The sequence below is a fragment of the Mesoplodon densirostris genome, chromosome 15 (assembly GCF_025265405.1).
Source record: "Mesoplodon densirostris isolate mMesDen1 chromosome 15, mMesDen1 primary haplotype, whole genome shotgun sequence".
NCBI lineage: Eukaryota > Metazoa > Chordata > Mammalia > Artiodactyla > Ziphiidae > Mesoplodon > Mesoplodon densirostris.
In genome coordinates, this window is record NC_082675.1 from 26558403 (window position 1) to 26583834 (window position 25432).

General features: G+C 56.3%; 1 protein-coding gene across 2 annotated transcripts in view; it reads right to left on the reverse strand.

Annotated features, from left to right (window-relative positions):
- Positions 1-5260: 5260 nt before the first annotated feature.
- PI4KA (phosphatidylinositol 4-kinase alpha) overlaps positions 5261-25432 on the reverse strand; it is a 96381-nt gene continuing 76209 nt past the window's right edge. The window contains exons 33-55 of one of the 2 annotated variants that reach the window (XM_060119707.1): positions 20501-20659; positions 20074-20225; positions 18784-18891; positions 18486-18613; positions 17460-17579; positions 17289-17368; positions 17006-17199; positions 16156-16246; positions 15680-15847; positions 15424-15477; positions 13770-13890; positions 12125-12254; positions 11241-11311; positions 10094-10166; positions 9945-10015; positions 9251-9360; positions 8776-8880; positions 8561-8686; positions 8112-8232; positions 7778-7937; positions 7080-7169; positions 6538-6621; positions 5261-5628 (exon numbers count right to left, since the gene is read on the reverse strand). In XM_060119707.1, the coding sequence (XP_059975690.1) occupies positions 5577-5628; positions 6538-6621; positions 7080-7169; positions 7778-7937; positions 8112-8232; positions 8561-8686; positions 8776-8880; positions 9251-9360; positions 9945-10015; positions 10094-10166; positions 11241-11311; positions 12125-12254; positions 13770-13890; positions 15424-15477; positions 15680-15847; positions 16156-16246; positions 17006-17199; positions 17289-17368; positions 17460-17579; positions 18486-18613; positions 18784-18891; positions 20074-20225; positions 20501-20659 (2568 nt within the window). In that variant the 3' untranslated portion in view covers positions 5261-5576. Of the gene's footprint in view, positions 5629-6537; positions 6622-7079; positions 7170-7777; positions 7938-8111; positions 8233-8560; positions 8687-8775; positions 8881-9250; positions 9361-9944; positions 10016-10093; positions 10167-11240; positions 11312-12124; positions 12255-13769; positions 13891-15423; positions 15478-15679; positions 15848-16155; positions 16247-17005; positions 17200-17288; positions 17369-17459; positions 17580-18485; positions 18614-18783; positions 18892-20073; positions 20226-20500; positions 20660-25432 lie in introns of those variants that run through there. The other variant, XM_060119708.1, reaches the window with a different exon arrangement.

Below are 25432 nucleotides of genomic sequence, written 5' to 3' on the forward strand. Positions count from 1 at the left end.
GGTACAAAGCTGATTAGAAGTGGTGAGAAGGAGTGCCCTTATCTTGCTCCAGATCTTATATTTCATCATGAATATGTTAACCATGTTTTTCTTAGAGATCTTTATCAGATTGAGGAACTGTTCTATTTCTAGTTTGCTGATTTTTTTTCTGGCCATGCAGCACAGCTTGTGGAATCTTAGTTCCCCGACCAGGGATCGAACCCATGGCACAACAGTGAAAGCACCGAGTCCTAACCACTGGATGGTCAGGGAATTTCCAAGTTTGCTGATTTTTTATTATGAATGGGTGTTGAATATTGTGCAGTGCTTTTTCTGCACCTATTGATCATATGGTTTTCCTTCTTTTTTTTTTAACATTTTTTTTTTTTTTTTTTTTTGCGGTACGTGGGCCTCTCACTGTTGTAGCCTGTCCCATTGTGGAGCACAGGCCCCGGACGCGCAGGCTCAGCGGCCATGGCTCACGGGCCCAGCCGCTCTGCGGCATGTGGAATCTTCCCGGACCGGGGCACGAACCCGTGTCCCCTGCATCGGCAGGCGGACTCTAAACCGCTGCGCCACCAGGGAAGCCCTGGTTTTCCTTCTTTAGTCTGTTAATGTGAATGACCCTGATTGCGTCTTAAGCCAACCTTGCATTCCTGGGATAAGGCCCACTTGGTCATGATGGTCCTTTTCTACACATTGTGTTCAATTTGCTAATATTTAGTTAAAGACTTTTGCGCCTGTGTTCATGAGAGGGATGTTGCCCTATCTTCTGATTTTCTTGGAAGGTCCTTGTCTTTTTTTTTTTTTAATTAGTTAATTTATTTGGCTGCATCGGGTCTTAGTTGTGGCACATGGGATCTTTCATTATGGCGTGTGGGCTCCTCACTGCGGCACTTGGGCTTCTCTCCAGTTGCAGCATTTGGGCTCTAGAGAGCGTGGGCTTAGTTGCCCTGCGGCGTGTGGGATCTTAGTTCCCCCACCAGGGATCGAACCCACGTCCCCTGCATTGGAAGGCGGATTCTCAACCACTGGACCACCAGGGAAGTCCCAGAAGGTCCTTTTTAATATCAGGGCTGTGCTGCCCTCATAAAAAAATGAATAGGGAAGTGTTTGTTCCTCTCTTTTCTGAAGGATAGTATGTAACACTGGCATTATTGCTTCCTTACATATTGAGACCCATCTTGGCTTTATGATGAAAAAAATTACACCTCAATAATTTTAACACAGAAAAACATGAGTCATCAGCGTATGTAGCTCAGTGAATTTCCATAGAGTAAGAAACAATGTTACCAGCACCTGATTCTCCCCCTGCCTTCCTAGTGGCTCCCTCCTTCAAAACTAACTTGTGTCCTGATTTCTAACACCATCAAATAATGGTGCCTGTTCTGGAACCTCAGATGGAGTCATTCAGCAAGTACCTTTTGCTTAGCAGCATCCACACTGCCTGCTGCAGTTGTTCATTTATTTCCATTATTGCCCTGTATTCTTCTGCATGAATAACCACAATGATTTCTCTCTTGTCCAAGAACATTTTGGTCATTTACAGGTTTTGTTTGTTAGGAGTAGTGACCTCAGGACACTATTTCCTGCACAGATTTCGTACGTCTGTCGGGTATGTGTGTAGGCGGGGAACTGCTGGCTTGAGCTGCTCAGCCTTGGTGGATGCTTTACACCCAGCAGCAGCAACTGAGTTCCAGGTGCTCCACATGCCCCAATGCTTGACGTTATGTATCATTTTTATGTTTCAGACAGGCAGGGGGGTGAGTGGGTATCACATTGTGGTTTTAATTTGCAATGATGACTAATTAAGTTGAACACCTATTACTATGTTTATTGGCTGTTTGGACAACGTCTTTTGTGAAATGCCTGTTCAGGTTTTTTGTCCATTTTTCTATTCAGTTGTGTCTTACTGAATTTTTTTTTTTTTTTTCTGCTGTACGCGGGCCTCTCACTGTCGTGGCCTCTCCGGTTGCGGAGCACAGGCCCCGGACGCGCAAGCTCAGCGGCCATGGCTCACGGGCCCAGCCGCTCCGCAGCATGTGGGGTCCTCCCGGACCGGGGCACGAACCCCTGTCCCCTGCATCGGCAGGCAGACTCCCAACCACCGCGCCACCAGGGAAGCCCATTAGTAGTTCTTCATATATTCTGGCTGTAAGTCCTTTGAACAGATATAGGTAATTGCAAATATCTTCCCACGTCTGTGGCATGTATTTTCATAGAGTCCAATTTAATTTTTTCCTTTATAGTGTTTTGGTTTTGCTTAAGAAATCTGTGTGTGTTCTGAGGTCATTAAGACACGCTTCTGTATTTTCTTCTAAAAGCCTTTAAAGTTTACCTTTAACATACATCTTTCCAGTCTGCCTGGAATTAATTTCTATGTCTGATGTGAGGTAGGCAGTCGAGGTTGAGTTATTTTCTATACTGCTATCCAGTTAATGCACCATTATTGCAAAGACCATCTTTCCCTGACTGCTCTGCAGTGTCTGCATGTATGTGGGTATACGTCCCTGGACTTCACCTCTTCCACTGTTCACTTGTCTTTCCTTGAACCAGGAAGCCACAGTGTCTTAACTTCCATGGCTTAAGGATAATTCTTGATATCTAGCTTGTGGGTCTTCAAGATCCAAATAGCTATATTTTGACCTTTGCATTCCCATATAGATTTTAGACTTGCCAATTTCCACTACAGAACTTTCTGGGATTTCGATTGGCATTTGCAGTGAAACTACAGATCAATTTGGGGAGAAACAAACATCTGTATAATGTTGAGTTTTCCAACCCATGAATATTTGTTTAGATCTTCTTTCTTTCAACATTTGTAGTTTTCAGTGTTTCTTATGAATAGGTCATTAGATATTTTTCTCGGTATTTGATGTTTGGGGTGCAATTGTAAATGGTACTGTTTTCATTTTTGTTGTTGTAAGATATATGTACACACATACACACACACACATAATTGACTTTTGTATATTAACCTGTATCCTGAACCTTGAATATAGAATATATTCAGATTATTTTGGATTTTTATGTACACAAGGGCCATTTCTGAGTTTTATTTCTCCTTTCCAGATTCTTACACTGTTTCCTTTTGTGGCCTGACTAGACTGGCGAGGGCCCCCAGTGCCAAGAGCTGAACAGAGCTGGTGAAACACTGTATTGTCTAAGGGGACAGCTGTCAGTATATCACCTTTAAGCATTTCAGAGTTTTTCACAGACACTCACATCAAGGGAGTGATGTTTTGGGTACACCCCGTCCTGAGTGTGGACCAAGCTTCCCCAGAAACTCCTCGAAGGTATCAGGCTCTTGGGTTGGTCTTTTGTCTCCTGCATCATCGAAAGAGGAACTTGACTGTTCTTAAGATTTTAAATTTCATTTTGTTTTTTGTCTCTAAAGAAACCTATTTGCTTGTCAGCTTGTGGATTTAGATTTTTCTACCCAGTACTGTAAATAGCATTTCTAACTTTTCAAGATGTATAATTTGCCATATTGCCAGAGTCTTGGATGTGCCATTCAATTGACTTTCATTTTAAAGCCAGTTTGACAGGCTTCCTTTCCAAGTACTGTGGTTTCAAATCAGTTCTACTGTGTTTGCGTGTTTCTACATTTTATAGTGTGTCCGTCCTGCACTTCCTATGCTCCCCCCTCTTCCTGGTTTTCTGTTTGATCTTTCTGGAAGTCACACCCGATATTCTGGTTTCCTTTCTACTTGAATGGACTCACCTCTACCCACCTCCCCAAACACGACCTTAAAGCATTTAACTCGGATCATCCCCTTGGCTCTTACATGTATTTTGTCTGGTGTTTCGGTTCTACTCTTTCTAAGTATTTAGGGTTCTTCCAGATATCTTATTGATTCCTAACAATTCCGTGGGATCAGCCTGACGTGGTGAACAGGTACGGATGGGGTGCTGCTGCTGACGGACTGCATTTCATCACCATCAGGGCTACATGTGTGACGGCATCCTGTGTTCTATCGCTTGTGCAGAGAAGGATGTTAAAATCTCCAACTCTACTAGTTTATTTCTCCCCTTAATTCTGTCAAATTTTTCTTCAGAAACACATGTACACACAATGATGGTGAATCTATTTCCTCTACTTCTGCGTCAGGTCCGTGACTATAAAGTGCAGTGCTTGTCATCAGCATGTAATTGGGTCTCACGTTTATCCATGTTTATAATTCCTGCCTCCTGACTGCTCAGTTGTCCATACTTAACAGAATTAATGATGCAGTGGGACTGTCATCTGCTACTGTGAAACTTTTTGTCCCATGTTATTTATTTTTTTTCCTTTCCTGCCTTCTTTTGGATTAATTTAATATTTTAAAAAGTTCTTTTAACTTACATATTGGCTGCTTCTTTGTATTTATTTATACTGTGCTTCCTGCAGCTGAGTAGGTGTTTTTCACCAACTCTGGAATCCTGTCGTGGGTGACTGGAGTGTCTCATTCAACTCTCCTTTTCTTTATGCCTCATTTTTGGTAATTTCATTGTTCTGCCTTTCATTGATTGGTTGTCTCTTCACCTGTATCTTACCTGCTTTTTTTTAATTACTTTTTAAAATTAATTATTTTTGGCTGTGTTGGGTCTTCGATGCTGTGTGCAAGCTTTCTCTAGTTGTGGCGAGCAGGGGCTACTCTTTGTTGCAGCGCACGGGCTTCTGTACTTGTGGCATGTGGGCTTAGCTGCTGTGGCTTGCGGGCTCTAGAGCACAGGCTCAGCAGTTGTGGCACACGGGCTTAGTTGCTCCACAGCATGTGGGATCTTCCCAGACCAGGGCTTGAACCCATGTCCCCTGCATTGGGAGGCAGATTCTTAACCGCTGCGCCACCAGGGAAGTCCTTACCTGCTTTTTAGCCCATCTTTTGTGTGACTTATTTCTAGATATTCTGTCATCGTTTTTTAAGTTTTGGGTCTTTGGAGGGTCATGTGGGTGGGGATGGACACTGCGGGGAGGCTGATGCATGAGGATGGTGGTGTCCTGGAGTAGAGGACCTGAAGGTGGTCGAGAGGGACACCGGGAAGGACCGGGGCAGAGGCAGGATGCAGAGCAACGCCTGCGGAGGAAAGATGAGAATGGGGCGGCCGGGTGGCCTCTGCGGGAGCCCTGAGAGCCATCAGGGAAAATACAGTGCTATTTTCTGTACATCTGTGCTGTGGTGAGTCGTCTTTGTGAAGCTCACAGCCAGGGCACCAGGGATGGCCCCTCGTGGCTGCAAGGCTCCTGGGCAGGCGGCCCCCACCCCCAGCTGAACGTGCACTTAGGATTGGATTGGTTCCAACACAGTTTTTTTGCTTTTATTTTGTTCACGTTGGTTGAATCTTAGGTTGAATATAATTTTTCCATTTTTTATACACAAGAAAATACTTCATGTACCTCTGAGACAAGACAGGTAGGGAATGTGTCCAGTGCAAGCATAGCTCACACCTGTGCAAAGACTGGCTCTGATTGTCATTCCAGCCACACAGGCCATGTAGGGGACACCTTGGGAGGCAGCGGGTTGCCGGGCTCTGCAGGGGCATCTCGGCCCATCTGTCCATCGGATGAAGTGGCAGGCCATGCGTAGCAGCAGGCAGTGATTGCGGCACTCTGCCCCTCAGTAGGGGATGTCGTTCTGATAGTACTGGATCATGTCATAGGTCCGGCTCCTGGGAGCAGACAGCAGAGGGGATTGTGAGGGGCCTGTGCTGGTCTGGGGACCCGACCCCCTGAGCCGCCCTGCTACACCCCTGGAGGCCGAGTGCCCGATCGTGGACTTTTTGTCCGCCCACCAGCCCCTCTCTCCCTGGGACACTTGCTCCCTCACCCATGGCCACAGCCTCCCTGTTTTGCCCCGTCTCCTTGCTCATGGGCCCCAAAGTGGGCTCAAGAGGATGCCCTTCCTCAGCCAGACGCCTGCCCTCGGTCCTGGGGCCTGGGATGTTCCCTGGGGGTGCGTCTGTAGGGAGTTGACTCCCAGCCCTGGGGCCTGGCATGTGGCTGGAAGGGGTCTGTGCGCTCCCCCTCTGCCCCGCCCCCCACCCCCCCCGCCTCATATCACCATCAGGAGAGCCTGCCTCATGCCGCCCTCCAAACCCCTCCTGCTACCGAGCCACCCCACTTCTCTGCTCCCCAGTCAGCGAAACAAAGTGGCGCTCCTGTGCCACTGGACCTCGGCGGGTCCACTGGAGCCGTTCTCTGTCCCCAGGGTGTGGGCCTGGGGCCTCTGCACCTCCCAGGGCCTGGACTCCCCTCGCTCACCCTGTTGTTGAGCCTAGAAACCTCAAGGCCACCTTCGACTGTCACAGCCCCTGGGAGCCTATTCCCAGGCCTGTCACTGAGGCCTGGCCCCACCGCTTCTAGTGGCCCCAGTTCCCCCACCAGGCCCCTCCTGTCACGGCCCACACAGCAGCTGAAGGGGGATGAGGCCTCTCAGAACTCACTTTCTGCCCCGCTGGGCCGGGCGTCTCAGGGCAGTGCATCCTGTCACCTGGCCCAGGTGTGGGCCTGCACAGGTGCCCACTGAACACTGGATAGGTGACACGGGTGCATGGGTGGGGCAGGACAGGGTGACTTGCCTGTTGCTGAGGAAGCAGCTCTGAATCACCTTCAGAATGAAATTCGCAGCCTCTCGCTCTGTCATGTTGGGGCTGAACCTGTGCCTGGCGGGGGGAAGGGCCGTGTCAGGGCTGCCGCCCCCAGGGCTCCAGGCTGCCCTCCCCGCAGGGACGTGGGCTGGCCGGTGGGCTGCACTTAGTGGCCTGGCCTCCTGTGGGGACACGGTTCCCAGCTGGCCTTGAGGGCTTGGGCCCCTTCCCAGCACCTCCCGGGCCCAGGGGCCTGTGGCCAGGGTAGGACTGGCAGGGGGCTGAGCCACTGCAGCCCCAGGGCTTGGCCCAGACACACCCTTGAGGGACGAAGGGCCGCAGGGTACATCCTCCACCTAAGCCAAGGCACCTCACACACGGGAGGTCTGGGGACAGCACCTCACCCAGGACCCCGTCTGTCTGGGCGTCCAAGGGGGAGCACTTGGCCTCAATAACAGTCCCCGTTACCAGCACTCGAGGGGCTCCCATCTCAGGGGACAGCCGCCCCCAAGTGGCCTGCCTGCCGGACCTACTTCAAGAGCTTGATTGTCTGGCCGCGGAAGCAGGGAAGGCCCGTGTCCAGCATGAGAGTGACCAGAGAGACGACGGCGTCCATGTAGGGCCTGGGGAGAGGCAGGGAGGGAGGTGGACAGAGGCCAACCTGGGTGGGGGCCCTGCCTGTGGTCAACATGCAGCCCCTGCCCAGGGCCTGCCCTCGGCCCCTGCCGTGGTTCTGTGCCCGGCTGAGGAAGGGATCCTCCCTTCTTGAAGGGAACCGCGTACACGCCATGCAGGCTTCAGCAGACTCGGGTTGGAGTCCAGGTGTCCCCACACTGCTCTGTGGCTTCGGCCACATGACACTCGGAAGCCAGGACTTGAGTCCCTGGCACGCAGCCTGGGGGTGCAGGGGCTCAGGCTAGGGAGGAAGGGCAGGTGGGGTGCTCAGAGGGGCCCCAAGGCGTCGGCAGGCGAGGCCAAGCCTGGGAGATGCAGAACATGGCGGGTCACCGATGCCTGGAGCAAGATGCTGCTGGCACAGGTGGCAGAGACGTGACGGAAGGCGAGGCCTCGGGGGGCCTCCCGTGCGTCCCCCCACCCCAACGCCAGTCCTGTGTCCACCAAAGGCCTGAGATGACCCGAGGGGAGCTTTGAGGGGTGGGCGGGGCTTGCTGGATGAACAGGTCCAGTATGGTAGCCCCTCCCTGCCCCCCGCCCCATCCGCGGGGCTTACCGCACGGCCAGGTAGCCGCGGACACACATCTCCATGAACCACTTGAAGGGGGTGGCCTCCATCTTGCCCCCCATGATCATCACCATCTCGTCCGTCAGCTTGATGTCTGGTTCCCAGCCAAGGTTGCCACCCGGGGAGCTTTCAAACATGAAGCCAAAGTCTGCAATACCCCAAAGAGCCATCGTGCTGGGATCAGCTGCAGGGCAAAGCTGGGTGTATGCCCTGTAGCCGCTGTTTCCTGGGGACGCTGGGGAGCAGCGGCTGGAAAGGAAGCCCAGCTCCCCAACCCCCAGAGCCCCTGCCCTGGTGCCCCCGTGGCAGGATGCCCACGCACCGATGTGGATGATGTGGCCCTTCTTGTCCAGCATGATGTTGCCGTTGTGCCGGTCCTTGATCTGCAGCAGGAACAGCAGGAGGCTGTAGGCAGCCATGCTGCGGATGAAGTTATAGCGCGCCTGTGCAGAGACAGCATGCTCAGGATGCCCCGGAGCTGTGCCCTCTTGGGCCTGCGGGCACCCTAGAACCCCTGAGCCTGCGTCTAGATCAGCAAGCCAGACCTTGGTAGCTGGAGTGACAAGTGGGTGCATCTGAGGTGCAGGGCGGTGGCCCCTTCCCCCCTTCAACTCCTGTCAGCTTTCTCCTGGGGAGCCCCTCTCGAGGCACGCCTTTCATCCCAAGGAAGGTTACAGATACCCTGGTTTTACCCCCAGACATACGAGGACTTGGAAAACAGGGTGCTGACCCACGCGGGAGCTGGGGCTGTGGGGCTGCCCTGATGCCCACCTGCTGGAAGGCCAGCGTGGACTCATCCCCGTACTGGCGTGTGAAATAGTCGTACATGCCAAAGTCGGTCTGGCGGCCCAGCTGGTCCCGAGAGGTACAGTCAGGGATGCACTCGATCACCCCGCACTAGGGAGGAAGGGCCGAGGCTGAGGCTGCGGGCACACCACAGGGCGAGGGACAGGGGCAGTGCCCAAGCAACTGCTTGGGGAACTTACCCCAGGGGCGGTGGCCACCACCCGGTACGGAAAGACGAAGAGATCCAGGCCAACCAGCTGGAAGATGTTTTTGAAGAGGTCGATGATCTGCAGGGCCAGCATGTCCTGGGAACCAGGAGAGACTCCGGGTGGTAGTGGGCCGCTGGCTCCAGGTGCCTGCGGCCCTGCCCAGTGAGGGGGAGGGGGAGGAGGGAGGGAGGCCCCGGTGAGTCTCACTGCCCACTGCTCCCTGGGCAGACTGCGAGGATGCACTGCCTGGCGGTGGGTGTAAGGGGCACCCATCCCCCCGGGGTAGTTCCCCCTGAGCAGCCAGGGTGTACAGCGGGAGGGGTTTAGCAGAAAGCCCTGATGTACTCCAAGGCAACAGAACCAAATGGGGAACCAAGGATTCCTATTTCTGTGTGATGCTGAGAAGTGTGCCTGGAGCCTTGGAGAGAGGCGGGCCTGCCCCTGCCCTGCCTGCCCAGCCCACTACCTGCCGGCAGTCGTCTCCCACTTTGAAGATGGCTGCTTGCCAGGAGATTTTCTGGCCATCGGCCTCCTGCGTGCTGCCCTCATCCTCGGAGTCTGAGCAGCACCGCAGACCTGCAGAGGGAGAGGCTGCCTGTCAGCAGCGGGCAGAGAGGCCCTCTAAGGATGCTGGGGGCGAGCCCTGATCATGTGCCTGAAGCAACACAGAACCTTAGGGATCATCTCTGCAAAACCCTAAGGAAGCAGACACCGGGGGTCAGTGGGTGGGGCCACGGGGCCAGGGTCTCTTCCTAAGAACAGCTGAGGAGCGAGGACCCAGGGCCAACACCCTTGTGCTGCTGTGCTCCCCCCATTCATGCCCCACCCCCAGAACTGCAGAGTGTGATGTATGTGGCAGCCACAGCTGAGGAACAACCATGCCCTGTCCCGGGAAGAGGCTGGAAGGATCCTTCCCAGCACTTCAGCGGGGAGCAGGGCCCGGCTGACACCCCGGCCTCCAGACTGGGAGAGAATCGACTCCTGCTGTGGAGGCTGCCAGCCTGCGGTCACTCGCATGGCAGCCAAGCCGACCAGTCCTCCCCGGGGCCTCTTGTCACTGCACACGTGCCTGCCACCCCCAGACAAGGGCCCAGACTGACTGGCCGGAGGCCGTCACCGTTCATGGGGACCCCAAACTACATCGGACGTGCCCCACTGACCTTCCTTCTCAAGTTCACTAACTCCGCATCGTTTCACCTTGAACTTAGCCAGATACGGGGCCTTTGCAGCGCTGGAAAACAACAGAGAACGGGGCGCAAGTGACAGGGAATGGGAGCCCGTGAGGGGGAGCTTGCGGGGGGTGCCTCACCTTTGCATGGGCGTCCCGGACTTGTAGTCGATGTCCAGCACGATGGCCTCGGGGTTGCTGGGCAGGTAGCAGCCTGTGAGGGGACAGAAGGGACATTCCAGGGCCCGAGCAGGATGAGGCTTTCCCAGCAGACGGAGTTGTGCTGAGGCCTCAAGGGCCTTGCCTGCGGCACCACCGACTCCTTGTTCCGAGGCTGGTAAGGCCGTCCTCCCTGACTCTGTGCCGTTTCCCTGGGACGTTCCACATGGGGCCACCACCTCCCGCAGACGCTTCTCCAAGAGGACACCCTAAACCCTCAGCTTCTCAGGCCACTGGCTGCCAATGCCACAGGACACAGGAGCCCCAGCGCCCACCCACGTGACACCCCCAGATCGACCTTGTCAGTGCAGGTCGAGAGAAAGCCCTTCCTGGTCAGGGACCACAGTTCCCTGAGCCCCCGGAGGTGGGGGTGCTTGAGGCGGGGTCCTGGTGGGAGGGACTGGGCCCCTGGGGAGCATGCGGGACCCCACCTCATCCATCTTCCTTCCCTCGCCAACCCAGCCTCCCTTACACGGCCTGAGCTCCACTCTGCTCTAGCGCCCAGCTGGCTCCCCAGTGCCTCGGGGACACGACCCGGCAGCATGGTGTCCTCTGGGAGGCTGAGTGTTCTCTGGGGCGGGGCTGGGCAGGGCTCAGCACGGTCAGGAGAGGCCCACCCAGGGCCCTGCACTGGTGCCCACCACTGAGGCGGGCAGTGGGCAAGTGTGCAAGGCCAGGGTTTTGAAGAACAAGTGTGTGAGACACTTAAGAACAGAGAGCTGTGCGGTGACGTCTGGGTTCCCGTCTTGTCTTGAAAAGACACGGATCTGACCACGTAGCAAGAGCACCAGGGAGGGGGTCATGGGCCCCCTCATCCTACAGGCCCTAGCACACCTGGGATGACCCCGCTCCTCCCTAAGCCCACTGTGTGGCCTGCGTTGCTTCTGTTACACTGGAGCTCAGGAACCTTCTAGAACCACAGCTGCCAAGGACAGGGCCTCAGCCTTCAGAAAACAGCTGTAGCTAGGAGAACCAAGAGTGACCACTGGCAGAGGCAGGTTCTGGAGAGGGGTGCCGGGCACCCAGGGCCCCCCAGACCCCCGTCTCACTGGCCTCGAGCCCTGCTCACCAGGCTGCACCTTCACTTCAGATAGAGCCGAAAGACAAGCCCTCTTCCTCTCGTCACCTTTAGGGTAGGGCCTGGAGAACAAGACACAGATGAGATGCTGCTGTCTGTGGCTTCGGGGCACAGACAGGCCCTCCTGTCCGAGGGCCCTAGCCCTGTGCTCCGCCACTTGGGGCGGGGGAATGGGGTGTGCGCTGCTGTGGGGGTCAGGCTGCGGGCTCCGTGGTTTACTGGCAGTGTGGCCTCGGGCAGACCCTCAGACCTCTGTGCCCCATGACAAGGCGAGTGAAATGGAATCACGCCTCTCACGTGACAGAGGCCCAAGGAGTCCACCCTGACCCTCCATCTCTGCTGCCACATTGCTGCTCTGCTTAGAACTCGTCAGGAGAGGACCATGGGACACATGGCCCGCAGTGATGGGGTAGAGGGGGAGCCTGAGCACTGGGGACAGTGTGGGGACTAGGCGCCTGGAGGAACGGCACTAGGGCTCCCCTGCTGCCTCCCCAGGCGCCCGGCCAGTATCCACAACTCCGGGGCCCCATCCTGCACAAATGGGTGGCCAAGATGTCCAAGGTTGGCGTCTGCTCCATGTGAATGGGGGCCCAGGAGGTGAATCAAGAAAGGACCTCGGGTCTGCAAAGGAGTCTCGTTTCCTTAACTCCATGGGGACCATCAGAACCTGGAGAGCAGATGTCCTCAGGCTTGGGCAAGACCCAAAGTGAACCTGAGATGTTGTTTTCTGTGTATCTGCTCTGCCTGCAGGGGCCCTGGACGGCGGGAGCAGACTCCCTGTCTGGCTGTTCCTTAGCGGGGGACGTCAGGGGGCCATGTCTACAAAGCTCCTTGGGCAGCTCCCACAAGTGAGGCCTGGAGAAGATGCCACTTACTTGATGATGGCTGACACATTAGTGATCTTGTTGAAGAAGTCGAATTCCCGCTGGTAGAAGTCCTTGGCCGGGCCGGACAGGGAGCTTGTGATCTCTTCCACCAGCTGCTCCAGGAGGTCGCCAATGTCCGCTGCAGAGAAACCGAGGGTGAGCCTGCAGTCCCGGGGACCCTCTCTCCAGACCCCACCCAGAGGAGGTCTGCCCTCCTCAGGGTGCTGACGCCCGTGAGGCTGTGGCGAGTGGAGGGCCCCAGGATCACAGATGCTCACGGGGCCCGCACCTGAAGCGTGTGGTGGTCTCAGGGGAGCACCTGCATCTGACTGTCCCCTCTTCCAGGGAACGTCATTTTTACTTGAAGGAGTGACTAAGAGACAAGGTAAAGTCACTCAGACGTAGACTTATGGCAGATATTTTCTTGAAAATGAATAAAATGAATCTGCCATTTAAGGAAAACAACTACAAAACTTTGTTAAACTTGACAAAAAAGCCTGACAGCTTCCCAGCACTCAGAAGCGTTTCTGTCCTGTGAGGCAGCTGGGGCTCCACGCACGGGATCCTTAAGTAACTGTGTCACGAAACGCGTGAGCGCTGGAGACCCTACCCTGCACGTTGGGTGTGACCACAGCGGGTGCTATAGGTCCTGCGAGGGGCGAGTGCAGGGCAAGCAGGGGCTGGATGAACAGAGAGTGAGGCTCACAACACGGTTCAGACCCCTCACTGCACTGAAACCGAGAAACCGTCCTGCCAAGCTTGGTAGCGTTGGCGGGGAGCACCCATGGGGGCCTGAACACCATACACTGCTCTGTTTCCAACTATGGGTCAGCAAGGCCCAATCTCCTGCAGCCACTTCAGCCCAAACAGCATATTCTGACATGAAATGCAGAGGCAGAGTGAGGGGATCTCCCACCGCACTGATGAGCTCATCTCCCACAGGCACTAAAGGGGCCTGTAAACGTGTTAAACAATGCTACTCTTCTCGCTCACTTCTTTAAAAGTTATGTTTATGTGAGATGGGTCTCTATTTTTTTTTTTGGCTGCGCTGGGTCTTTGTTGCTGCGAGCAGGCTTTCTCTGGTTGCGACGAGCAGGGGCTACTCTTCGTTGCGGTGCACAGGCTTCTCATTGCAGTGGCTTCTCTTGTTGCGGAGCATGGGCTCTAGGCACGCGGGCTTCAGTAGTTGTGGCACACGGGCTCAATAGTTGTGGCTCGCGGGCTCTAGAGCACAGGCTCAGTAGTTGTGGCACATGGGCTTAGCTGCTCCGCGGCATGTGGGATCTTCCCAGACCAGGGCTCAAACCCTTGTCCCCTGCATTGGCAGGCAGATTCTTAACCACTGCACCACCAGGGAAGCCCTCTATTATTTTTATTTTTATTTTTATTTTTTTAAGCCCTCTATTTTTAATTTCTAATGTTGGTGACCATGGATGGCCAAAGGCCACATAAACCCAAGCTCTTTGAGGGTCTCTGTAGTTTTCAAGGGTGTGAGGGTCCTGGGACGACCTGGTTCGGGAAGCGCTGCCTGAGGAGCTGCAGGACGGAGCCTCAGAGTCTTGGGGGCCAGGAAGGGGTCAGAGGTGGGAGTGGAGGAATGATGACCCTGGGCAGGTGGTGAGGACGGGGTGGGGCCCGAGGGACGGGCACTCACGGTCTTTCTGGTGCCCCTCTTCATCCACATAGATGTTCGTCTTCATGTTCCAGATGAATTGGTGTGCCAAGAGCTGGGACTTGGATGCCGCCCACAGAATATACTCCCGCACATAGCCCATCTGTAGGAAACCAAGGTCAGCCCAGGCTGGCCACACTCCACCAAGAGAGGCCACTCTCACCCAAGCAGCAATGACTCCATGCTTGGCAGACGCAGAAAGAAGTGTGGTCGAGCGGTGCCGGCTGTGAGCACCTCTCCTGGGCTGCGGAGTCCAGCCCGAGTCCAGCTGGCTGGCCAGCCGCCGGGGTCTTTGTCTATGCAGGCACGTGCCAGCTTTTGTCTCCTCTGTTCCCTCCTCTGGACTCTAAGCCCTGGACTCTAACCAGCTTCTGCTGTCGTCAAGCACGATGCGTTGGCAGGCGGGTTTCAAATGCGCCCCTGTGGACTGGTGTCTAGAAGATGCTGCCCAGTGATGGACGGATCCCAGAAAACCCTACGTCACTCCCAGCTCAGGCTGAATTCCCATGTCCTAGGTTACAAAGGCAGCTGGCCTTTCTGGAAGACTTCTGGGGGGCAGCCTCTCCCTCCCCACAGTCATTTGCGGCCCATCTGGTAAAGTATTCCTTGGACAGATGTCCTCAACTTGGGTGGGTGGGCTTCCCAAACAGGTCAAACTTCAAATAACCCAATTCTAACCCAGCAACTAGATCTAAAGATGAACCATGAATGTGCAACCTCCAGTGCAGGGTCTCCAGGCTTGGCTGGGGCATGGGGTGTTCTGGGGCCCTGTGGGCCCAGGGCAGGGGGGTATATGGGCAGGAGCAGGAGGGGTAGACGCTGCTGCCCTCAGATGCAGGCTTGAGGGTGGCACCGGGATGAAGCGCGGGTGGTGAGGGCTCTGGGCTGTGGTCACCCCGTGGGTGTTTTCTGTCCAGGCCCTGTGCCAGGCCCCTATGTGCATGTACACTGTTACGGCTGAATTATCCGCCCCCACCCCCCATTCATATGTTGAAGTCCTCCCCCCCACCACAGAATGTGACTGTACTTGGATATAGGCCTTTAAAGAACTGATGAAGTTACATGAGATCAGTAGGGGGCCCTGATCCGATCTGACTTGTATCCTTATAAGAAGAGATTAGGACACAGACAAAGGGAGAGCCATGTGGGGATACAGGGAGAAGCCGCCCGTCTACACAGCGAGGAGAGGGCCTTGGGCAAACCAGCCCTGCTGACACCTGGATCTCAGATGTCCAGCCTCCAGACTGTGTGGAAGGAGCTCCCTGTAGTTTAAGCCCCGAGTCTGTGTACTTTGCCAGGGTGGCCTGAGCTCACTAATACACACACTGTCTCCTCCAACCCCTTGGCCACTCCCCCCCAGGAGACGGGGAGCTGGATTTGGGAGCTAGGGGACCTGCTGAGACCCCCATCCAAGCAGGTACAGGTCCCAGGCCAGGTTGCCCACCCTGAGGAAGCAGCCAGCAATGTTTCCAGAACCTGCTCACCCAGCACAGCAGGACTGGGCCTCGGGCGCTGGACGACCACATGGGGGTGAGAGACCTCGGGCCCAGGTCCCAGCTCAGTGGCCCTGCTCCTGGGCTCCGTCCCGCTGCCCGCCCGGCCCTCCAGGCTGGTCGGCCCATGCTGCATGCCTTACCTTGTCATACCTGAGGGCCTGCACGATCTGGGGGATGTAGAACAGGATGGCATCCTGTGTGGTGGGGGAGGAGCAGCCATGACTCAGGGAGGGGTGAGAGCACACGCAGGACAGGGGTCCCAGGGCCCCACCCCGCCTGGACTGGCCCTGCTGTCACTCCACCCCCAGGACACATCCTCACCCTCGATCAGGCCTGCCCTTCGTCCCCCCGTGGGGCTGGGCAGCCCCCCGAGGCCGACCCAGCAGATGGGCTCACCGGCGGGAAGGACCGTAGGACTTTGACCCCGTACTGCGCTGTGAGTGGGTGCGGCGGGTACATGCTGGAGAAGTAGGACAGGCCTGTGGGTGGGTCTGCGGGCGCCCAGCACAGCACATGGCTGAGCTCGGGGGCATCGGCGTCGATGGTGTGCCAGGTGACCAGGAACTGGAGAGGAAGCAGGGAGTCACAGGGATGGCCCCAAGGAGTGAAAACCGCAAGGCATTTATAACAGCTTCTGACACATTACATACAACAGCACAACTTCAACCAGGGTGAAATACACTCAACGTTTTTCTACTGTAAACACAGTAAATGTTTCATCCGAAGAGTAGATAACACAAGAGATCGGAAAAATCGTGGTACCACTGAGGTCAGTGGGTTTTGGCTGTGTTCCTCGCCTTCAGGCATCCCTGGAGGCAGATGTGTTTCTGTGCACTTAAGACCAGGCCCTGGCACACTACCCGCCACGCTACCTTGATGGCTTCGGGGATGTCACTAACGGCTCCTGGGTCCAAGCGAACCAGACGGGTCACCTCATTGCCAATAGCTTCTGTGTTTTTGAACCTGCAGGCACAGAGGGTGTGGGTGGCAGACACCGAAGATGGGGGCTGGGGGAGCCCTGGACTAAGGGATGTGGACCAACACCCAGTGACATCTGAGCACTGTGGCTACTGACATGGTGTTTACTGTGACCGGCTGTGACCCAAGGGCAGAACTCCCTGGAGCAGGAATGATCCTTCCAAGGACACCTCCCTTGGCCTGGCCCCCAAAGTACCCATCCACGGTGTGGCACCTGTGGGCCAGAAGGCACACTAGCAGGTGGGAGGGTGGGTGCAAAGTGTTCAGGTGTGACCGATCCTGTCCTGAGAAGGACTTAGGACCCAAAGAAGGAAGCAGTAAGTATGCAGCATGGGCTCTGGGGAAGAAAGGCCCACCCTGCACACAGGCACATGGAGTCTACTGGGATTCAGCACAGGGGGCCTGGGAAGCCCCTCTCAGCACCTACCAGCCTGAGTCCTGTCCCTGTTAAGAGCTGCCTCAGGATAGCTCACAGGACACTTGGCTGCCAGGCCTACCTCCCAGAGTAACCACAGGTGTTTCCTTTCCTCATCAAACAAGGTGAGGCCCTGGGGTGCCCTGATGTTATCTCCTCGGGCTCCAGGGTGCTGGGCCCCCGGCAGGACAGACCCCACCACTGCACAGGACTGGGGAGCATCTGGGGCTATGATGGCTCTTCCCTTACAGTCCTTGGCTGTGACACGTGCCCTCCCCCCGCCAGGTGCCTTGTGCTGGACCTGCCGCAGGGCCTCTCAGGCAGCCCACCTGGCTGGCAGCTGCACGGCCAGATGAGGAGAGATGTTCCAGGCGAGGTTCACATTGTCCTTCCACTGCTTCTCGCTCAGGCTGATGTACTTGGACCTCCAGTTGGCCACGCTGCTCTCTCCAGCCTGGTCCAGCTCTAGCTCCGGGGCCGACAGTGGGTTGTACCACGTGATGAGACGCTCGATCTCAGTGGCCTGGTGAGGGACACAGACATGGATGCGCCTCTGCATGGCCCACGCCCCTCCCCCACCCCAGTGCTGCAGGCATGGCGCACGGGCCTCACCAACAGGGACAGCAGCAGCGTCCGGCGCTTCATGTAGTACTTGTGTAGTTGGGAGCCCCGGTTGGTCTTCTTGGACATGCCTGGGGACGGAGGGGGAGGGCACAGAGTGTCCCTTGGAGCTGCTCTATGACCCCGAGGACCCAAGGGACCCGGCAGCAAAGCCCCACCGACCTGACTTCTTGGAGATGGTGGACATGCCGCTAGACAGCGGGTAGGTGTTGATCCAGCCCTGTGTAGCCTGCTGGCGTGAGCCAACCGCTATGTCCAGGTTGCTCCGGGTGTCCTGGTTATCTGTGGGCAGACACAGCATTCTAGAAAGAGGTGTCTGGACCTTCACCACAGACAAGGCAGCTGTGGGAGAGCAGGTGGGGGAAACGGCCAGTGGCGGCTTCCCTGGACGAACCAGGCGTCTGCAAAGTTCCTCATGAACCACTGCAGATGGAAGCTTTCTAAACTGTGTTATGTTCCCCTGAGCCCAAAGCAAAGCAAATCGAGGAGCCGCCTTGATCAATTATGGCACTGACCTCCTGGTGTCCTCCTACATGGCGATGACTCAGGGACCCGTGGGGACAGATGGCAGGGCTGCCTGCCCTGCTCTGAGTGGAGCCAAGAGCTGCTTACAATTACTGTGCCTGCTTTTCCCTTTTGTGGCGGCCAGGCTGTCCGCCTGTGTCTGCCTGCGGAGACATGCGCCTCCCCGAGCCTGGGTGCGTGACCAGCTACATGCTTCAGAGAAACAAGAGCGGGGCTTCCTCCTGCGGGGCGGCTGCCGGCTCCCACTTCAGTGCCTTTCCCTGACCCCGTCCACCCTCCATGCTCCGAGAGGCAGCTCACATGTCACCTCTTCCAGAAAACTGCCCCTGGTCCCCAACTGCTGCAGGGCAAGTGCCTGTCCTCGGGGGACGTTCCCACGACCCCCCATGTTGGAGTCGCCTGCCGGTAAGACTGGCCCCACCAGGTGACAATGGACCGTGCCCTATCCCTCCCAGCACACAGGCCGTAGTCCAATACAGACCGTGGGGCACACAGGGGGCCCCTGTGAACGGCCCGGCACTGGGAAGTTACACCGAGGGGTGTCTGCCTGTCTGCTTAGAGACCCTGCCCTCCTTCCTGCTCCCCAGCAGCGGCCAGAGAAGACGTGACCGGGCAAGCGTGGGCCTCCGGTGACCATGCAGCACAGCTGAGGCTGGGGCTCACCTGGGGGAACGAGCTGGCTGGCAGTCAGGTACTTCTTATCTGAGAACATGGCGGTCCAGAACTTAATCATTATGCTTATGTCCTCACGCAGCCTCTTCTCTCCCTGCGTAGGGAACTTTGGGGGACAACTGCAAACAGCCAGGGATGAGGGTGAGTGCCAGGGTCTAGGAGTCAGGAAGCGCGGCGAGGTGGGGCACGCAGCCTCCTAATGACAAGTCGGGCCGCTAAGCAGGGGGTCGGCACCCAGCAGGCTGAGTGACTCAGGCTCTGGGGCTGGGGGGGGGGGTGGGGGCAGCACCTGAAGTAGTCGAAGGCAGTGGAGTAGATCTTCTCGCGGAGCACGTTGCGGATGGTCGCGTTGGGAAGCACGTCCGCGTGCAGGAGGGTCAGGCCGAGGGTGAGCAGCCTGCAAGAGGGCCCCAGTCAGCGAGTGGCGCCCCCTGCAAACCTCTCCCTGAGCTCAGGGCCCACCTGCGGGCGGCAGAGCCCTCCCGCCAGGGCTGTGGATCAGGCAGGTGGTCACCCATCTTGGATTACTGTACCCTGATGCCTTACGAAAGGTTTTTTAAACCTTCACTTTTGTTGGGGGGAAAACAACGTGTGTGACTCTGCCCCTCGGCCAGAAGCTTTGGTCCCACAAACTGCAAACCACTCCCTGAGGTACCATCACCTACGGGGACTACGAAGGTAGAACTCAGGTTCTAAGAACAATCTGCTTGGATTCTGCAAGATCAGGGCTGCCCTGCAGGCATCCGCAGACGCGCTGGTCAGGAACGGGCAGCCCTCCTGCTCGTCTCCATGGCCACTTCCCATGGCTGGGACGGTCCAGCATGGATCCTCTCCTACTAACCCATTCTCATTGCAATTTGTAAAAGTATAGGTCCATGACAGACTGGAAATTAGGGAAAAAGAGAACTAGCCCTTGGGTACTGGTTTGAGAAGCACGGGCCGAGGGGGTGCCCAGTGGGCTGCAGGAACATGAGTCAAGAGCTCAGGGAGGGGAACAGGTAGGGGGAGTGGTGCCCACCTGCAGGGGCCCCTCACCCTCCTTCCATCTGACCCCCCAGGTATCTGCAGGCCCAGTCAAGAGCCCTCCCCATGCCAGGCCAGGCCCTCCTGCTGTGTCCACAGCGCCCCTGACCACCACACCTGGTTTGAGGCCCAGTGGGCCACATGCTGCCTATGGGGGTGTGTGCCCTCCCCTGGTGTGGCTGGTTTTGCACAGGGCTTGGTGTGCAATTGGCACAACTGGCCTCAGAGGGTAATGGGCCTGAGCTGTTACACCAGGCTCTGCCACACAGCTGGCCGTTTTTCCCTCTCCAATGTGTCACCAGAATCCTTTTGCTGCTGCCCACCCCCAGCGTTTGGCTGGCCGGGTCCCCATGTGAAGCGTCTCCTGCACACTTCCCTGCTGTGGACAGCACGCTGGCCCATGTCCCCAGCCCCGAGAGGGCGTGGTGGCCCCGGCCATCATGTGCGGATGCCTTTCCCAGGGGCCCTGCAGGTACTGGGGGCTCGGTCAGTTTCTGGTGAACAAGTGACCAACCACAGGAAACCCGGGGGAGCAGGCCCTGGGGTGAGCTCTCACTTGAAGCGGGGCCCAATGGCCGCCACATGCCGGTTCATGCTCCCCGCAGTGCCCCCGATGCTCAAAGACATGGACCGCTGCAGAAGGCTGGAGAAGATCTCCACCTGGTCAGAGCTGCAGTATTTGGCAATCTCGAACCGCTGCACCAGGAACTGGACAGAAAGGGATATGCTGCTGGCAGGGCCATGCTGCTGGCGGGGCCAGGTGGCTGCCCACCCTGGAGCCACCACTGCCTGCCAAGGAGGGGCTCAGGCCCACAGGAGGGCAGGTGGGGTCTGTGGGGCAGCGGGAAGAGACCGGCGGGGCCTGGGGAGAGAGATGGGCCAGCTACCCGCCAGGTGGGGCAGTCTTCAACCTCGAGTCCCGGGGCAGCCCCCGACCCTGGGGAAGAGCGGGTGGAGCATAGGGGAGCCAGGGGGGCACGTACATCGATCCAGATGCAGTGAGGGGTAACCTCAGGGGCACAGGGTTTGGGCTGACTGGCTTCCGACGCAGCCAGGGGGTCTGCTTCCTTTATCTCCGCAGAAAACAGGCCGAACTTCTGCTCCACTGTCATCTGCCAGGCCCCCGCCATCTCCCGCATGAACTGCAAGAATGCAGGCGTTAGCCCCTCTGTGGGGCGCAGAAAGAGGCTTGCTGTTTTTTTTGTTTTGTTTTGTTTTTTTAATCATAAAAGGAATATATGCTCATTGAACAAAATTTAGAAAACCGAGGAAGGTAAGAAGAAAAAAAAAATCACTAAGATCTCCCCATGATCCCACTTTCCAGCCTTTTTTCACCAGAAGCCCCTCCTGGACCACAGCCAGGAGTGTGTCCTGCTTTGTGGTGCAGCCCACCCGTGACAGCACTGCCTGGAAACCACCCAGGGGAGGCTGCCTGCTCAGGGCCTCTGGGCTGGCAGTGGCAGGGGGGTGGCAGGCTCCAGAACCCAGTTCCTCCTCTCCACCCCCAGGGACCCTGCACGACACCTTTATGCCGCTAACCAGGCTCAGGGAAGAACTGTGGGGGCCAAGTGGAGCCTGTGACCCCACCAGCCTGGGCGAGGGGTTCGGAGGGGCGCAGCCTCTGTGGCCTGACAACAGCCAGCGGCTCCTTCCAGGGCATCCAGAGCCCCTGCGGGGACGCGGGGACCCCACCCCTCCTCCCATTCCACGGCTGCTCAGGGTGCCAGGCGGCCAGTCTCAGGTCCCCTCGCCCACTCGTTAGCAGCAGTGAGCAGTGGGAGTCAGGGCAGCCCTGAGGAAGAAGGCAGGGAGGTGACGCTCGCCTCTGCCCTCCTCCCTGCCTGCAGGCACAGAAGCCATCTGGAGGCCATGAGGTGAGGACAGAGTCCAGCGCAGACAGGAGCCCGTCCACGACACAAGGATGGTCGCCCGGCGGTCGCCCCTGCAGCCAAACGTGTTGCAGGGTGGAGAGTAAGGGAGCAGCCTGCCAGGTTGCCTACCCACCATTTGTCCCCCCGTCTTGGTCGCCACCTTGGCCAGGGCCTGCCTTCCAGACTCGGGGCACGAGTGTGAACAAACACAACTCAGGTCCAGGCCGAGTAGAAGCAGCCTACAGACTACACGGCGCTCTCTGCTGGGGGCAAACAGCCGTGAAGGGAAGCGGGGACAGCGTGGCGGCGTTTCAGGCAGGGCGGCTGGGGAGACCCCAGGCGGAGGGCGCAGTTCAGACCAGCCCTGGAGAAAACCTGTCTGGGGACAGCGCTGCCGGGGAGGGACCGGCACCCACAGTCTAAAGCAGGAGCCCACTGGGGCCGGGACAGCAAGGATTGCAGGGTGCCTGTGGCAGCAACAGGGGGCAGAGGGGCCTTGCTGGTCAGACACCGTCCGCCTCTGCTCTGCGTGAGCACAAGCAGCATAGACAGGTCCGGGTGCGGGAGGGTCCTGATCTGACCCATTTTCCTGGCTTCTCTGTGTAGAGAAGGTGGAGGGGCCCGGGGGGAAAGCAGGGGCTGGGTTGTCTCCAAGTGCAGGGGAGAGACGGGAGGCTGAGCCAGGCTGCTGGGAGATGGTCAGATTCTGAAGATGCTTTAAAGATAAAAGGTAGACCTGACAGGATTTGCTAAGGCTCGCTGTGGAGTGTCGGTGGGCAGAGAGGGCCATGAGGATTTTGTCTGGGCGTTTACAGACTGCGGGACGGTGGGGGACAGTCTGGGCCTGTGCACTTGTTACGAGTTAGAGAACCAGAGGACCAGAACTCCTTCCTGTCTCAGTGAAACGAAGGCCCAGACCCCCGTGCTATACGAGACCAATAAGATTGCTCACGCTTTATCTCCCCACGAATGCAAAAGACTCCAGCAGCACCTGCCTCTGAGTTGGGGCTACAGATGATTTTTGTTTTCTTCTTTGTGCTCATACCTTCCAACTGCTCCATAACCAGCAAACATTAGCAGATAATAGAAAAAACAAAAGACCAGGATGCAACGATACTAAAGACATAGAAATATAGGGGAATGGCCCCTACTTTGGGGTGTGGGGCATAGCTGGGCCTGGACAGCAGGTCCTTGCAAAGGCCAGGAGCAGGGAGACAGACAGCCTTCAGCCCTGAGCCAACAGCAAGAGCTTGGTGACGCCAAACCCACACACAGCTGTCGGGCTGTTGAGGAGGGCAGGTGAAGAGCTGCCAAGAGCTGCTTTCCAGAGAGAGATCACATTTCCCTGGGAAGGATAAGCCCAACAGCCCAGGGCCAGCACTAGGTCTGGCATGAGTGGTGGACGGACCTGCCAAGGCCGAAACCTCAAGCCAGCCGAGCTACTGATGATGGCAGAGGCAGCGGACAGACTGGAGTCTGACAGACCCCAAATGACGTAGCAATTTGCTTGGCATAAAAACCCCTCCTTGGGGACTTCCCTGGTGGCTCAGTGGTTAAGAATCTACCTGCCAATGCAGGGGACACAGGTTCGATCCCTGGTCTGGGAACATCCCACATGCTGCGGAGCAACTAAGCCTGTGCACCACAACTACTGAGCCTGAGCTTTAGAGCCTGTGAGCCACAACTACTGAACCTGCACGCCACAACTACTGAAGCCTGCGCACCTAGAGCCCGTGCTCCACAAGACAAGCCACCGCAATGGGAAGCCCATGCACTTCAACAAAGAGTAGCCCCTGCTCACCGCGACTAGAGAAAAGCCCGCGCACAGCAACAAAGCCCAAACGCAGCCAAAAAAAAAAAAAAAAGAAAAAAAAAAAAAGAAAGATGTGAAGGTGTGATGTAAAGCAGGAAGAACCTATCCTTCTCGCCAAGATGAGCCCCTCAGGGGTGCGGCCTTCACTTCAGCCACCAGGCACAAGGAGAAGATAAAGCAGCAGGGCCCCTCAGTCTCCACTGTTTTTCTAAACACAGTGTCAGGTCCACGGTCACAAACTTGAACACAGATGACCCTGGTGCTAGAACTAACCGACCAGATAAGGATTTTCAAGTAATTATCATAAATATGTTTAGAGATTTACCAGAAAAAATAGAAAGAAAAGGTGAAGATACAGAGATTCTCAGGAAAGAAATACAAAGTACAAAAAAGAAACTGAAATCCTAGATCTGAGGATTACGATATCTGAAATAAAATACATTAAAAATGGTTTAACGGCCTTCCCTGGTGGCGCAGTGGTTGAGAGTCCGCCTGCCGATGCAGGGCACACGGGTTCGTGCCCCAGTCGGGGAAGATCCCACATGCTGCGGAGCGGTTAGGCCCGTGAGCCATGGCTGCTGAGCCTGCGCGTCCGGAGCCTGTGCTCCGCAATGGGAGAGGCCACAACAGTGAGAGGCCCGCGTACCGCAAAAAAAATAAAAAAAGGTTTAAGAACAGAATGAATAAGGCAGGAGGAAGTACCAGGGAACTGGAGGGAGGCCAATGAAAATGGGCCAAAGCAAGAGAAAGAATGAAAACCACCCAACGGAATGCTGACAACCCTCGGACACTGCCATCGTCATAACGTCTGCACCACAGGCGTCCCTGGAGCCCAAGTGAGAAGGGGCGAACCAGGTAAAAAACATATTTAATGAAATACTGGCCTGAAACTTTCCAAGTCTGATGAAAAACCTGACATCTCTAAATTTAGGAAGTTCAAGGAATTCCAACATAAAATACACAGAAAACCACACCCAAGCACAACAGAGTCAAACTATTAAAAATCGAAGATTAAAAAAACCTAAGAATAGCTAAAAGGAAAAACAAACAAACAATAGCACATACTGAGAAAGGATGATAATTTGTGGATTTCTTCCCAGGAACAATGCAAGCCAACAGATGATAGATGTGTGTAACATGCCAAAGGCAACTTAGGACCACAGACCCAGGAAGAACAGCCAAAGCACGAGATGAAGGTGAACGAGGTTGCAAGTTCACTCCCGCCACCTGCAGCCCAGGAAGCGCTGAGGAGAACTACAGACCCAGGCTTACAGAGGTACGTGAGGATGCGAAACGGTCTGGGAACACCCATAAGGCTTAGGAAAAGCATTTGACAACACAAACAGCACTGTTACAAGGCGTGTATCACACACAGCAGTGAACACAGATGAAGACAATACACGCACGGGTCCTGACAGGGCGGGACGTAGCTGTGACTGAGGAGCCCCTGCCCTGCAGTGACAACAGCCGCCATGAGGTGGGCCAGGTCGGCTCATCTTCACAAAGACTCTGCGCAGACCCCTTGCCGTCACCCTCGACACACAGGCTGGGACCTGCCCTGGAACCCTGAGGACAGCACAGCCAGCTGGGTGAGAGTCCAGACCCAACCAACTTCCCTGCTGGGGGGCAGGGGCCAGTGCCTCTGCTCCCCCACACACCCGATTTGGCCCCTCCACAGACGCCCACCACCGTGAGCTGGACACAAACTCCGTGAGGAGGTACGACTACAGCCACCTCCACGCCTGGAACACTCCAGTTCCATCCTTGGAAGTTATCCAGCTGACCCTCAGGGGCAAAAAACACAGAACACTCCTTCTGACCACTTATCTCATTATCTTAAGAAACTCAGAAAAAACATGTCAAATCCCATTAATGAAAATTAATGGGATCTTTGAAAAATAAATCTGTTCTTAGGTGTTCATCTCATCAGCTGAAAGGGTGTGTAGACCCTCCCCGTGGGCCCCCTCCAGCAGGAGGGCTGCTGTCCCAGAGTCGGCAGGTAGGACGCGGGTCACTGTGGATAAACACAAGCGTCCACTCCCGGAGAAATGGCTCCCCCTGCCGAGCTTTGGAAAAATAACAGCTTCAAGCACCACTGGGTCCTTTAACACACTCCCTCTGGTCCCAGTAACAGTCCTGTGGGCAGGCTTTAATATCACAGTCTTGCTTACATATGAGGCCCTGGAGGGTGAGGGGCTTTCCCGGGGTCTCCATGCTTGTCATCCAAGGGG